This window comes from Cylas formicarius, unplaced genomic scaffold (genome assembly GCF_029955315.1).
Source record: "Cylas formicarius isolate icCylForm1 unplaced genomic scaffold, icCylForm1.1 PGA_scaffold_2__14_contigs__length_35257938, whole genome shotgun sequence".
Lineage (NCBI taxonomy): Eukaryota > Metazoa > Arthropoda > Insecta > Coleoptera > Brentidae > Cylas > Cylas formicarius.
The window spans coordinates 13,921,254-13,937,087 of NW_026844319.1; the positions used below are offsets into that span (position 1 = coordinate 13,921,254).

General features: G+C 36.0%; 1 protein-coding gene across 2 annotated transcripts in view; it reads left to right on the plus strand.

Annotated features, from left to right (window-relative positions):
- The window catches only part of LOC132698414 (heterogeneous nuclear ribonucleoprotein L), a 247,396-nt gene that overhangs the window by 196,493 nt on the left and 35,069 nt on the right, over positions 1–15,834 (plus strand). For both annotated transcript variants that reach the window (XR_009618369.1, XM_060664455.1), the window contains exon 6: positions 1,890–1,967. Coding sequence is in view for 1 of the 2 variants with exons in the window: in XM_060664455.1 (XP_060520438.1) it covers positions 1,890–1,967 (78 nt within the window). In the remaining variant the exon portion in view is untranslated. The remainder of the gene's footprint in view (positions 1–1,889; positions 1,968–15,834) is intronic.

A 15,834-nucleotide genomic window follows, 5' to 3' on the forward strand; every position in this document is an offset into this window, starting at 1 on the left:
TAAAAATAATTTAAAATAAATAAAAGAAAAAAATTATAAATTAACAAAAACACTCTGTACATCCTCTGAACCTTGCACCAAAACAATCGTGCATCGTACGATGTTTTTACAGTAACGTCGACGCGAGCAAACCTCGCGTATCGGAATTATTATTATTATTATTATTTTAAACTCTTATATATATTTTAACTTTTTCGTTAAATTTGTGTGTATTATGTGTGTGAGTGCCGTATACAAATCATTTTTTGTTGGACTTTTATCTTTTATCAAGGGTATGACTTTTTTATTCTCATAGTTGGAAAAAACCAAAACAATAATATTTCTAGGCACTATGACAAAACCAAACGCTTTTAAAGTATAAACTTCCATATGATGCTACCTCTTCAATTTTAAGATTTGTGTTTGTCTCTTTTTGGTAAGGTTCTTTGTAATTCCGTTGTGTATATGTAAAAAAAAAAAGGACTGTACTATAACATAATTTTAGACTGTACCCCTTTCTGAAGAAGGTCATAGAAGACCGAAACGTCAATATATGGACAAAAAAAAATTTTAATCGCTTTTAATACAAAGACCTATAACCCAAGAACCAAAAGCTAAATATATATATATATATATATATATATATATATATATATATATATATATATATATATATATATATATATATATTATATCCTTGATTGGTTCTAAATTTTCTGGATGAAACTTTCCCACATAGATAGAGAGCTCGTAACCCGACCTCAACCCATTGGGGCTACTTCAAAGATTTAGTGGTTGTTGTTAGAAGTTGAGGCAAAGGGTTGTTTATCAGTAAATGTGTAATGCTTTTCTTGCATTCATTACATGTGAACAGCACAATAGCTGTAACCCAAGAATATTGATACTGTGTTGGTTGCAAGTTTGCAAGTTGACAATTTCACTGATGACGTTATTACGCTGACTTGAGTGACAAAACGAGTTTTCTAAAATAAAAGGCTGGTTTCAGAAATATTTTGTGCGGTACTGTTTATTGTCTGGTAGTATTTGATTTAGATCGGAATAGTTTATTAATTAAGTCAAAACAGTAAAAAGAAAAATAGAAATGCATCTCTACTTTTAATTTTGATGATAATAATCCACTTCAGATTAAATTTCGTTGCAATCGTAGCCGACAGTTTCCTTAAACTTATAATTAATGGATCCTAGAAACTCCGCTCCACTAATTTAAGTCGATTGCAATGATGGTTTCAGATACAAAAAGCGTATTCAAGGAGAGTTCTCGCAAGGGCGCAATACAAAACTTCTATGTTCGAAATATGTAGTATTGAAAGAAGGAATTCTATATGGTTTTTATAAAACTTCGGAATTTATCCTGCGTCCGTTTTTGTTGAGTTGAACTAGCTAACGTTTCGCGAATCATCATATTGGCTTCTTCAAAGCTTGACTGAAAACTGTATATATATATTTCAATCGAGCTCTGAAGAAGCCAACAGGATGATTGGCGAAACATTTAGTTGGACTCAACAAAAACCGACGCAGGAGGAATCAAGAAGTTTTATAAAAAGTATTACAGTAGCCTGTGGAAGTATCTTTTGCAAAATTAATTCTATATGGTCTCTGCAAAGGGCTGTAAACATATAAAATGGGATATTAAAAAATTTGCAAGAAACGTTAAAAATAAATTAACAACACATAGTTAAATTTTTTTGACGTAAACTTCTCATTTTTCAACTTCCATTTTACCTGTTTTGCAATTCTGCACTACGCTGTAACAGAACAAAGCACTTTAATTAGTTTATGTGTGCGTTGCGCTGCCTACGTATCGATTTGCTTAAACTTTGGTAAACTTTAGTTTGTATGTTCTTCACGGCTTCGTTGCTTCGATATTGCAACATTTTCGTTTGTTTCAGTTAAAGAGAACGCCAACGGTCGACCGCAACCCTTATTGCAAGAACCGCCCCACTACGGGTCCAGACCTCAACCATATCGTAAGTAATTATTAGCTTCGTTTCAACTAGCATCCCGGTTTCCGAACCGCAATTGTTGCGCATCGAATAGTTTCGTGACGTTACCAAAAGTAATAAACGACATATCGTTTTGCCGATCGCTTTCGGGACTGTCAAAATGCCAAATTATAGGGTTGGTTGTTTTATCAAACATAACCCTCTATTGTTAAGTAAATGCTTTGAATATATAACATAACGTGGCACGTATTGGTGCTATGTATTAATATTAGTATTGCTTTAAAGTTTTAAAAATTGAACTGAGGTGGCTTTTACTTGATGAAAATTCATTTATGAAAATAAATAAGAACTAAAAGTTCAGATTTTCACGAAATTCTATATTATGAACATGACAATTATTTCGACAACACCATGTCTTTATCAAATTTTTACAATTGTTAAAGACACGGTATTGTCGAAACAATTGTCATGTGAAAATATATAATTTCGTTAAAATCTGAACTTTTAGTTTTTATTTGTTTTGTTAAAGTTTTAATGATTTTTGTAGCTCCTTCCTTTAAAGTTCTTGATAGAGGTGATGAAAAAAATAATAAACTTCTGAAATGTGTGAGTTTTCGCGATAAAAAGGAAAGAAATGTCATAAATCGGTCCAAATTCTCTAAACGTTCGTGACGTCAGTGCTCGTATCGAGAGCTTCTCTTCAGCTGGCAGGCGCACGAAGATTTTTATATGCGTGATATTAGTTAAGGCTTTTACAACATTTTTTTATGGAAAAATTATTAACTGAAATGTAAAGTATTTTTATTTACATATTAGTTCCAAACACACATTTGGATTTTTCACGTGCGCTACCTGAAACTGACTTAAAGTGCATTTCAAGAAACTAGTATCATGATTGGCGAAGCATCAGCGAGACGAAGTCAACACTCGACCTCCATTTATATTTCCACGATATTAAACCCAACACACTTTTAATCTTTCTTTTGCATTGCATTTGATTTTTGAATTGTTGTGGAAACACTTTCTATGCTCCTTTTTGGTTCTGTATGAACTGCTTTACTAGGATAACTGGATCCGCCTGACAAAACTGTAGTTGTTGTTCTATTTTTGGTGATGTAGGTACTCTTTCTTTTCCGCTTGAGGACCAAGAATAAACAATGTACTTGGTAATCACAGTTTCTAATTTTAGTGACTAAAACGAAAATTTTCCTGGCTCTTACCGGTCCATGTTTATTTCCTTGAGTTATATCGAGCCTTAGTTTGCATTTACAAACGTCTTCTTGGTCCAGCTAACCATTTTTTTGAATTACTGGCAAATACCTTGTATGGATTTTTTTTCCAAGTATTTTCACAACCCCTGGGACAAAAAAAATTTTTTCAAGTCAACTTAAACCATGTTTACATTACGTTTTCTATCTTCATAAATTTCATAAATAATGAGCAAACAATGTCAACGTTTCGCTAAAACTGATACTTAACATTTATTGGTGACTTAAGTTTTGCAAAGGTAGAGGTTACCTACCAAAAGAATATAAACTTCTTGGTATTCATAGAAAAAATCTATGTCCATATCTGATAAATGGTAGGTCTGACAGTTTGACTAATATCGCCAATGAATGCAAAATCATTTTTATCCCTATTCCACTAATTTGAATTGCTTGATACTAGAGCCAATATCTAGGCCACTCACCTGCTATCAGAACTGTAACTAAGTGAAATGTATGTAGTTTTTAGTTGCTTTATCTCATCGTAAGTTTATCGTGTATATTCTTTAGATCTTCTTCCTCTCTTATACATGCTTCTCTCAAGCAGCTCTTAAAATTTCTGATGTTTAACATTTCAGATACCTTTTTCCAATGACTTGAATACATATTATTTCAATTTGAATATATATTATTTATTCAACATTTATGCAAAATGCCAATTCTGAGTTACTATAAAATGATAAATCAATTTTACCTTTTTGCGTGTGTTTAACCTACCTACCCTATGCTTTCGGACTTATTGACTTTGAAAGGTTGTGGTGAAGTGTATTTTGCGCTGGAACGCTTAATATCAATGTGCGCTTCTCAAATATAGCTAATCAAAACCAAAATTCTTGCTTGTAATCAATTCTTCTATCAAATAATCTTAACCGCAACTTAGGTCTTTATCTTTCATCAATAATAGGAATCAGTCATCCGAGACAATGTTCATGCTCCTCCTTCAACTCCGTCTCCTCAAACAATATATAACTAGGTGCAGAGTAGAATGCGAGCCAAAATTTAGTTAATCTCTGAAAAAGCCAACTAAATTTCTTTTTAAAAAAGAAATGAAAGGTGAAATGTTTGTGTTAACCATGTGCCGAAATTGTAATTCACTAAAATGTACTTATTTGTCGATTTTGCTGCCAGCGCTCGCGTCAGCTAAGAAGACAGAAAACGTTCGTTTTCGGTATTCCATAAATAATTTAAGAGTTATCGTAGGCTTTTTTTTTTCGTTTCATCATTTCCATCTCGCGTTTATTAATTCAGTTTGGAAGTCCGCGCCTCGCTTCGAAATGGCTAAATAATTATTTTGCCTGCAGAATGACAGAGAGAGAGAGAGAGCCCACTTCCGGTTTTTATATAGGGTAGATCTCGATAGAGCTCTTCAATTTTTACGGACGATGATTCGAGAGTTCCACTTGCGAATGATAGAGCGATCTGTACGCGTTTCGATGGTCGGGCATCAATCAATTTTGTTTTTTTCTCGTTTGTTTCGTGAGAAAATAAACGATTGGGGGTTCCTGGTGCAATATGCAAAGATTTGTGGACCTACGTTACATGGTGCCCCGTAGAAATCTTGTATCTCTTTTGAAACTTTTGGGAATTCTATAAATATAGAAAAAACAAGAAAAAAATGTTTAGCTTTAAAAATACTTTCAAATATTTCCTGCTGGCAATTTATATTATATACAGTGAACGGCTAAAATATGGAACAAAAATATTGGGTTCCATAATATTTTCTTGTGCATTTTTCGAGAGTATATAGGGTGGACCGTCAACATAGATGTAGATAACAAATTCTTTCTTAAATGGCATACCATTTTATTTTTTAATTATTTATTATATACAGGACGAAAAAAAAACACAAATCAAATGAATATTTGACTTTTGTTGATTTTTCCTGAATAATAATAATTATTATTGTTATTCCTTATGTTCACAAACCTAATTGTACCACTATGAATGTGCTAAATAGGAATCAATGAGATGATAAAGTAAAGAGAGTGGAGACAAAAAGACAAAAGACAAAAAACATAAGGAAACTTTTCCGTTGTGGCTATCAAACTAGGGCCATATTCATGTTTTACCTATAAATACTAATTAAAACTTATCTGTCATTTGACAACGTGTCTCATGAGTTTTCCTGGTGTTCACTGGAACTGGTTATAGGTTTTTCTTAGTTTTTTGAGGTTTTTTATTTTGAAAGATGTACATTGCACCCATAGGTAAGATGAAATTGTGAAAAACTTTAAAGGACATGAATTTTATAAACAGAATATTACTTCTAATGGAGAAAGGCGAAAGTATTTATGGCGACGACGATATATGAAAGCAGTTTTACAGTTTCGAAGGGCTATTATCCGAACCAAACTTGGATAAATTAAGGTAAAACATGGCAGGATAAAAGTTAAAAAAGCGCGAAGCAAGCATTCATGCAAGACTGTGATTGTCCACTGGAATAAAAACACCTTCGGGAAATTATAAACGATAAATAATAACTCACATTAGTAGCAAAAATAGATTTGTCGGTAGTGGCTTGCTAATGTTCAAACTGGAAAGGAGCCGAGCAGTTGTATATAACGTTCAAAATCTTATAAAGCGTCAAGATATCGGAGCAGGTCTTTCTAATTTTCAGACCATCGATCATAAAAGGGTCAAGTTCCAGATCATAATTAATGTGCAGATATTTATACCGGCTTTATATGCTAGAGATCTCGGAAATGCCCTTTGAACAGTTTCCAGTCACCATACTCATGTAAACTAAGGAGCAGAAAACGATTTTAACACAGTAGAGTGAGAGCGCAGTGTACTATTACGGGTAATAAAACCAAGATTTCTTATGCCCTTCTTAACAGTGTGTTCCAGTAGTGTGATGGTAGTAATATATCTATTTTGAAAAGTGTTAGTTAGGCAAGAAAAAGTAATACTAAACATTTAGATGCAGACCATTTTGTCTGCACCACAAACATTATTAAGGTCGCCGTCAAAAAGCTGAGCATTGATTAATTATTTAATTGTTTTATGAAATTTGAAAACATCTGCAAAGGCAAGATATTCAGAATACAGAACCGCGTCACTCAGATGTTTTATAAACAAATTAAAGGAAACTTGACCTATGTGTGAACCGTGGACCACAATTCGTCTAGAAATCTAATGGTTGATTCGGACTTGCTGTTAAAAAGCTGCGACAAAACACCCATCCTCATGGCCTCAAACTTACTAATAAGATGTTCAAGACTGACTCTGTCAAATGTCTTTAAAAAGTCCGTGTACAAACTGTCCACTTGTTTAGACTTCTCAAAAGCACTCAACAGATCCTGCTGATAAGTGAGTAGATTAGCCAAAGCAGATATATCCTGAGAAAACTCATGGTTGGAGAATGGCAGATATAGCTACCAGCATTGCTTCTGTCATCATATTTATAGTCAGGATCATCCCCTTCATGTTTTTTTTTACATGATAAGATAAGCAAATAAGTTACCATTTCTTGATCATTGTCATCATCATCTTATTGATATATCTCCAAAATTTATTAGGATCCTGTGTGACTTGAGTTAAGACCAGCTTCTCTGCTACAAACGCTGTACACGCTGAGAAGTCATTCTATTTCCTCCTCTGTTGTAACATCGGCGTATCTTAAATTAAGTTAAGATTTTTACCGCACTCCTCTGTGTCCTTCCTTATAATCCAGTCGCCGTAAATATTGAACAGCAGAGGAGATACACCCTTTCTTGTGCTGCACTTTTTGGACAGTTGATCGTCTAAATGGGCTTTATTTTGAGCGTACAAGTTTTTTCTCAGGAAAGCTAAATATTTTGGTCCACCCACCTCTAACAGCTGCCTTAAAAAGCTCCATTTAACTGCATCGAATACTTTGAAGTAGCCTTTAGTAGTACCAATTTAGGAATAATTCGAGGTATGTACATTTTAAAAATCATTTATCAAATCATCAATCAATTTAGTTGAATTTTCCGATATAACCTAAGTCGAATATCTTGTTTAATGATCTCTGTCATCGAAATTCTGCAATAACAGCTTGAATATGACTCTTTTATAGCGGATGGTTAAATGCTGCATACGGTCTATCCTTCTATACGGAGTCGAGTCTTGGTCACTGAAGATCGACACCTTAAACCGTCTGGAAGCACTCTTCGATGAATCTTAAGAATTTAGTGGACTGCAAGAGTGACCAACGAGGAAGTCCTGAGAATAGCAAAGACACATCGTGAGCTTGTTACAACTGTCAAGCGAAGGAAAGTTGCATATCTGAGCAATATAGTGAGGGGCGAAAAATACCATCTCCTCACCATGATTATGGAAGGAAAGATTGAAGGTAGACGAGGAGTTGAACCAGATGTCCTGGTTACGTAATATGCGCGACTGGACTGAGATGCTTTCTTCCAAGTCGTTGCCAATATAACATAACTTATAGGTGACTAGAAGAAGAATTGTTATTTTGATGCCTTGCCAAAATAATTTATTTGTGGTCTGCAAGTATCGCAAATAAAGCTATTTTAAATGCGACGATAGATCTGTCAATTCCGCCACATTACAAGCCCTCAACGCTTGTCCGAACATAATCTCGGTAAATGTGCGGCTGGTTCGCAAAAGGAATTGGAGCAGGTGCGTGCGGTAACAATAGCCACTTAAGCGATTACACATTAAATTCGTTATGGCCGACGTTTCCGCGTGATATTTTGCGTGTGTAATTTATTAGACGGGCGCCTTGTAGAGCAAAGTGCCCACGAGTAATATATCGTCGGACAGTCGGGCGCATCTTTTCGAAAATAAACCATTCACGTTTCGACTTAACAATAGCGGAACGAAACGAACTGTTCCGTTTCGGAGTTATTCGAACAAGCCTAATGCTAAATTCGCTTAGAAGTACAATAACGATGTGCTTACTAGTCATCCATCATTCGAAGGTACGGGGGGGCAGTAAGGAAACATGTTTTCGGAGTATTGAGAGTATTTATTTCATTCGTATACATTGCGGGACCCAAATCCACTTCGTTGGTGTTGTTTTTGCCAGTCGGGGGTATTTTTGGTACATATAATGGTATATTATGCAACAAGTTCGATAAACGTCATTTTAGACACGAACGAAGCGAGTGCTTAAAATTATAATAGTTTTTATTAAGACATTTTAAATTTTTCCACAAAATTTTTGTTACAAAAATACTTAATACCGATATATACTAATAGATATAATACTAATACTAATATACATCAAAATGTAAGTACACCAAAGGGCTACAAATAAATGCTCGAAATTACCGAGATTGCCCTGCGAATGCCTCTTTTTGTACTCTGCAATGCCTTAAAGTAGTCGGCATTACCCAACATTGCCCTGCAGTGCCCCCTATCTATATATCTATTGCTTTTAAGGAAAAAAATGTTGAAAGGGATAAGTAGTTTTCGATTCAGCATTCACAGTTTAGCACTCATTTTACTGAGCCACAAAACCAAGCAAATAAATTAATGTATTTATGTAAAAATTAGAATAACAATACAACAATACAATAAAATATACAACCCGCGGAGGCGTATCACAAATCAGAGATTACAGGTTGGTAACAATAGAAGTCGACATATCATAATAATAGTATTTATTTCCACACTGGATACGTTACTAATATAAAAAATATATACAGATATACAATGTAGAAAATATAGAAGTTCAGTGATGGACTAACCACAGGTAATTATCTATCCTGCTCTACTCAACCGCGAACAAAAAAAAAATAACAATATTTTTGGCATAGCATACACAAATTCTTTCAATTTTGAATTTATAAGAGATAAATACTTCACTGCACTAGTCATGTCAATAGTTGTTGTACTGTCTAGCATATTTAAAATGGACAGGAAGAGTATAATAAAAGTATAATTTTGCTATGTTGAATGTAAAACTCGGAAAGATGTCGAGATATATGTAACAGAGTAATAGTACTACAATTAAACAGACACAAGCTGTAACTTTAAACTAAATCAAAATAACTCATTTTAAAAATAAAGAAAGTTAAGTTTTTATTTTAAATTTTTATTATAATATATAATGGTTCTGTGCGGAATACGTATCGCGCACTACGTCCATTTTATCGTCGACAAAATCGTCCATCAGAGCAGTTAATTCGATTAACCATGGAACGTTTTGACACCACCTTTACTCTTATTGATAATTCGCATCCCCAGAGACGCCGTACCGTGCATACAGAAGAAGCTATTGCTGCTGTAGAGCGTAGCATTGAGGAAGACCCGAATGAGTCCATCCGCCATCGAGCACAGGAATTGGATCTGTGTCCATCCACTTTATGGAAGATTTTGCGGAAGGATCTTGGTTTACGTGCTTACAAAATCCCACTCGTGCAAGAATTGAAGCCAAACGATCAAGTAAGGCGTAGATTCGTCGAATGGGCCCAAAACGAGATTGCCGAAGTGCACTTCTGGTTGAATGGCTACGTCGACAAACAAAACTGCCGCATTTGGAACCAAGCTAATCCTCAAATGTATGTCGAAACACCGTTACATCCAGAAAAACTGATTGTTTGGTGCGCTTTATGGGCTGCTGCAATCATTGGTCCGTACTTCTTCAAAAACGATGATGGCCAGAGCGTTACAATCAATGGTGATCGGTATAGAGCTATGATTACTAACTCTTTCATTCCTGAATTGAATAACCATGATGTCCAGGAGATGTGGTTTCAACAAGACGGCGCAACATGTCACACAGCTCGTGCCACAGTCGATTTATTGAAAGACACGTTTGGTGACCGCCTAATTTCACGTTTTGGACCTGTGAATTGGCTTCCAAGATCTTGTGATTTAACACCGCTAGACTACTTTCTGTGGGGCTATGTAAAGTCATTGGTCTATGCGGATAAGCCACAAACGCATTTGGAAGACAACATTCGCCGTGTTATTGCCGATATACGGCCGCAAATTTTGGAAAAAGTCATCGAAAATTGGACGTCCAGATTGGACATCTGCGCCAGCCGTGGCGGTCCTATGCCAGAAATCATTTTTAAAATGTAATGCCACAAGATTATCTTTCGGATAAATAAAATTCATATCAATCGAATAATCCATCGTTGTTTTATTGCAACTTAAAGTTCTATACATCGAAAAAAAAACACCCCTGACTTCTTTGTTGGATTATTTCTAAAAGATAGATAGTTGACCAGTTGAACATAAGCATTGTTCGGTAAACCAATTCCGAATTTCAGCCTTGATCCATGAACCATTAGGTGTCTTCGTACACTAACATTCTATGGAAAGGAGTATTGTCGATAAAAATGACGCGTGGTTCACTCAAGTCCTTTAACAGCTAATTTTGGAATCAGTGGAGAAAATTTTCCTGATCCCTCGTCCATTTCCCCGTCGTTAAGTTGGGCTTTTGATGAAAATACAAGTGACGCAATTAATCCATTTTATTGCAGAATGAAGAATGATATTTCTACCTCTAATAGTTAAGTTTTGCCATCAATGTTGGTAGTTTTAACACCTCCCTGGTAGTTCTTAGGAAACGCGTCGTTGATGACGCTATTAAAAGTTTATTTCGTATGGGCTGTAATGAAACTGATGCTCTCCTGACCATCGAGTAACTGACTTTTTTAGTAGGGAACTGAAAGAATTAGTTTAATCAAAAATAAATTATGCCAAGCGTTACGGCCTCTGGCGGCCATTTTCGATTAACATATATCGGTCAGAATGTCAACGTATTACGATTTAACTCTAACGAATGCGACCGACCAAATCCAATCATCCCGTTTTCGTGGATATACTAATTGAAGACAAATGTCACGGAATGCCAACTCCAATTTAACTTTGGCAGAGTACAACACGGACAAGGCTGCTAGATGTAAATTTCGCGTGTCGGCTTTCTGTTTTGTTTTGATATTACACTCCAGGATACTAATTTCCTGCATTAATCTTGTCGAGGCATAGAAAATTATATCTTTCGTTTATATGCCTGTACTTGCTACTGACTGTTCCCACGAGAACGCCATTCTCTGCAACATGCGTCTTAATTTTGTTGCGTACCATAAAAATAAGCCCACGATCGACATTTCAAAAATCGTATGATACCCCGAAAATGCCGCATGCCCGTAAACAATGAAAATGACGCCGAGTATTTAGCCGACAATAAAATCTCCGGCTGATCTGGCCACCGGAGGTGTCTAGACTATTAAATCGTACTTATTCTCCCAGGTCTAATGGCACTATTTGCAGATAAAATCATTTTTGCATTCATCTGGCCTGTTTTATTACTTGCGTGGCAGTTTGGGCAACAGTTCAAACGGCTGTCGTCGTTGCACGCGGCCGATACAAATCAATTTTGTTTATTTGACTGCGGCGGATCTGCTTGTTTTCAAAACGAATTGCCCGCGCTTTTTATACGTTAATTCCGCCATTTGTTTCGCCAAATCTGACGTCTACAACTGTTTTTTTACCTGACGTTTAATATGAACAATGTATACAAACATTCGCCCACTAGAGCGATGCATCCTGACCTCTAGATTCATTGTTCTTGCCCTCCTGTGTCCTCCAATGGCAAGTTTGGGTAAGAAATAAATAGCCCTAAAGATGTGCGAAACGAAAGTGCAGTGGTATGGTTGGTATGAAAGTATGAAGACTTCGAATCCGAAAAACTTATTGAAGAATACGACAATTGTCGGAGAACAACGTAATCTAGGTACAAAATAATTTAGCCTAGGAATAAATCACTGTTAAAAATACAAATACGTTGGCATGTTACAAATGAAGCACCGAAGTACCGTAGGAAGGCATCCTATCGCAGCCGTCGCAATCATGCCCTTGAATTTATTTGGTTAGTAATCTAGCATACTTGTTCGATGATTACGGGTAATGTAATAATATTAGCATGCTCGGGGCAGTTTTAAATGGGCTTGAAATTTTCAGTGCACTGACAGCGACTGGGTATCATTTTAAGCAATCAACTCGCAAAGAAATATATAGTCGCAATCGCGTCCAGAGTTGTTCATGAAATGCAAATGTTTCGTAACAAATTTTGTGCTCATTATTTTTATCAATCTCTTCATAGGATTTGCGTTTGTGAATGTAATCTATATTAATTTGGATACAAAGTATAATTTAACCAAGAATTTCTGGCGAAATTTCATGGATAACGTTTATTTTTCTAAGATGTACAAATAGCTTCAGTACAACCCCAACAAAAATTTCTGTGAGTGTTCCAAAAGCTCCTCTACAGCGTAAAAAGTAGTTTGACGGAACTCGGCATGTGAAATCGGGTTTTTCTATGTCGGCTATGTACTGCTGCGAAGATTATTTCGACCTGGAAAATTATATGGAAAACTACCTAGAGTATAAGTTGACTACCGTTGATGAAACCGGGCAGACATTTAATCTCAACAAAAAGGATATCGCGGAATATTTGCACCCAGTGGTTGTTCTCCTAGAAGTTCTCTCATTTTCAATTTCGATTTTTAGAAGTCTAAGCAAGTTATACAAAACATAGGGCCAAAAATCAAAATTTTTATTGTGTACTTTCCTAATAATTTTTCTTGGTAATCCTCGAACAAATCAAAATTAATTTTAATGAAACTTGACTAGGTTCACAATATGAAGTACGATGCTTCGTACATTTCTGTTAGCCTATATTTAAAATAATACCCTGTATATTCATTTTCTTTAAAACATTAAAAACGTTCTCATGAAGGGGAAATTCCCTTATTTTTGACATTTTCGGAATGAGACATTCTTCACTTTCAGTCGGAAAATGTCGAACCGACCTATTATGTTGGTATCACTTGGGTCCAGTTTTTTGACTAACCTGTCAAATCTACCGCTTCCTTCAGTTCAGCAATATTTGAAAGTCCCTTGTTCAAGTAGGGTGGTGCAGACATCAATTTTTTTTCTGTCAACTGATTCAACTTCACGTTTTAATTATTTCATTTCTTGTGACGAGATTATCACGGAACGTAGGTAATCTGAAGATCTGTGTCCACCTATGGAAATTTTTACCTTTTTTCTATCTCACAAGGTGTCCGAAATATGATGCCACCCCAAAAAACGCGTTCAAAGTTTTACCAAAAACTGACAGGTTGCGATAACCCCAAAGTTCTATCTCTGCTTGTTACCGAGAAACCGTTAGTGGAGAATTATTGGACCTCCTTTTCATTGGTGTGATTGTCGCCATTTTATTACGAATCTTATAATATTCTGAACACTACGGCCTAACACCAAATGCCGAGTCGTTCATCTGATATGCTTATAAAACCATAAGTATGTTTTTCTACTCCCGTCTGTAAAATACCTAATTACCCACCGATCTAGCGTGCGGCAAGCGTCACTTTATCACATCAGTTTCGTTTTTCACGGACCCGAGCCACTTCGGACATGGAAGCAATCGGATGTTTTCGGAGATATTTCCCACGCTTTGAATTTTGACGTTTATCAATTCTGACGATCATGTACCCAAACTAACCCGTACCCAAAAACTAACGCGGTCGTAGAAAAAGTATAGTATGCAATACGTTCGGTAAACTTGTTAACTCACTCGTTTATCAAATGCCGTTTACCGTACTTGTTGCATAATATACTATTTTCTATTCCCTTCTTGTAAAATACCTAATCTACCGATCTAGCGTGCGGAAAACGACACATTACCACGTGAGTTTTTTGTCCCACGGATCCGAGTCATTTCGGACATTTCTAGGATATTACGGCACGGGTTTAGAAGCAATCGGATGTTTCCGGATTTTGGAAAACTTTTAACCTTTTTTTTTAACTTTTAAAGTCACTAGTTTATTAAACACTCGCTCGGCTGCGCTCCGCTCGTGCCAAATAAACTCGTGACTCAAATTCCGTTTGCCGCATTTGTTGTATAATATACTAATTTCTACTCCCGTCTGTAAAATACTTAATTACTCACCGATATTGGCGTGCGGGAAGCGTCACTTTACCACATCAGTTTCGTTTCCCCCGAATCCGAGCCACTTTGGACATTTCCAGGATTTTACCGCATCCGGGTAAAATCGGAGCAATCGGATGTTTTCGGAGATACTTCCCACGCTTTGATTTTTGACATTTGTCAATTCTGACGGTCATATACCCAAACTAAGCCGTACCTAAAAACTAACGCTGTCGTAGAAAAAGTATAGTATGCAACACGTTCGGTAAACTTTTTAACTCACTCGTTTATTAAAAACTCGCTCCGCTGCGCTCCGTTCGTGTCAAATAAACTCATGAGTCAAGTGCTGTATAGTATAGTATACTTGTTGTATAATATACTATTTTCTATTCCCTTCTTTAAAATATATAATTATTCACTGATCTAGCATGGAGGAAAATGTCGTTTTAACATGTCAATTTCGTTTCTCACGAATCCGAGCCACTTCGGACATTTCCGGGTCATTCTTTTATTAATCACTCGCTCCGCTCGTGCCAACTGCTGACTCAAATGCCGTTTACCACACTTATTGCATAATATACTATTGCATTACACTGTCGATAATTTACTTATGAAATAATAGTCAAATGAGATGACGGCGGGTAAAAAATAATTTAATATAATATATTTTATATAATAATTTAATTGTATTATATTTAAAATAGTTATAATTTACAATTAGTTACAAAGTTTACACCTACACCTAAATTGAACCGCTCGGAATTTATTTTATTACTCTATACTTTTATGACATAGCCTATAAAACTAATTTATATTAGATGTGTGTTGAGAACTCTCGCATTAAAGCGTATTGAAAAATGTACCGGCGAAGAAAATACGACCGCTGCGTTTAAAACATGTTCCACTTCCAAAAGCCTGCCCGGTCCTTCCGATAGTCTAAGGGATTTGCCTTTTTTTTCAGGATTATTAACGGCCTCGCAGTGTTTTTACCGCTACCTGTTTTGTACTCGAAACACTGACAACATTAAAAAAAAACGAAGAAGTTTGTTTGGGTGTCGTGCACAATGATAGATACAGTGGGTCTTGGCATCGGTCCAATTTGCAGTCCGGACGCCTCGTAAATCCTCCGGGACGGTCCTTCCCGATACGCCTGTCAACCCGAACGGAAAATGCAGTCACTTTTTCCTCCGTATATCGGCAGGTATCGAATCGTCAGGGAAAATATCCCGGAATAGCAATTTCCAATCCGATACACCCTAATTGGAGTGACTATGCACGAAATAAATATAAGCTCGGTGTTTGTCATTCGTGTCGCCATCGTCTAAAACGAAATGTAAGATCTTGTTAACGCGTCAGCAAATAGTCTATTAATAGGAAAAAATTCCCGCGCACTTTCACACCGTTTTTTCGCCTAGTGGTGACACTGCCAAGTCCCGTGAGTCAGTCAGTCGAGCATTTTCCGACGTGATTTATCCCGATCATTTATTTTGAATGTGGTTTGCAACCGGGAAAAAAGAAAAAGGTTTATTGCTTCGTGCAACTATTAAACATGTCATATCACAGAGGTCATAATTATACAGGGTGTCCCGCCGGAAATCGTCAAAAACCTAACTTAATTAAGAGAAAAATCAAGAGAAAACGCTGGAGATTATTTTAAAGTTTCTCAAATTTCCACCGGGAGGTGTAATTGTTGTCTTAAAATGTAAAACTCGGTTTCAATAAAAATTTATAATGTTAGCCATAGTTAAAG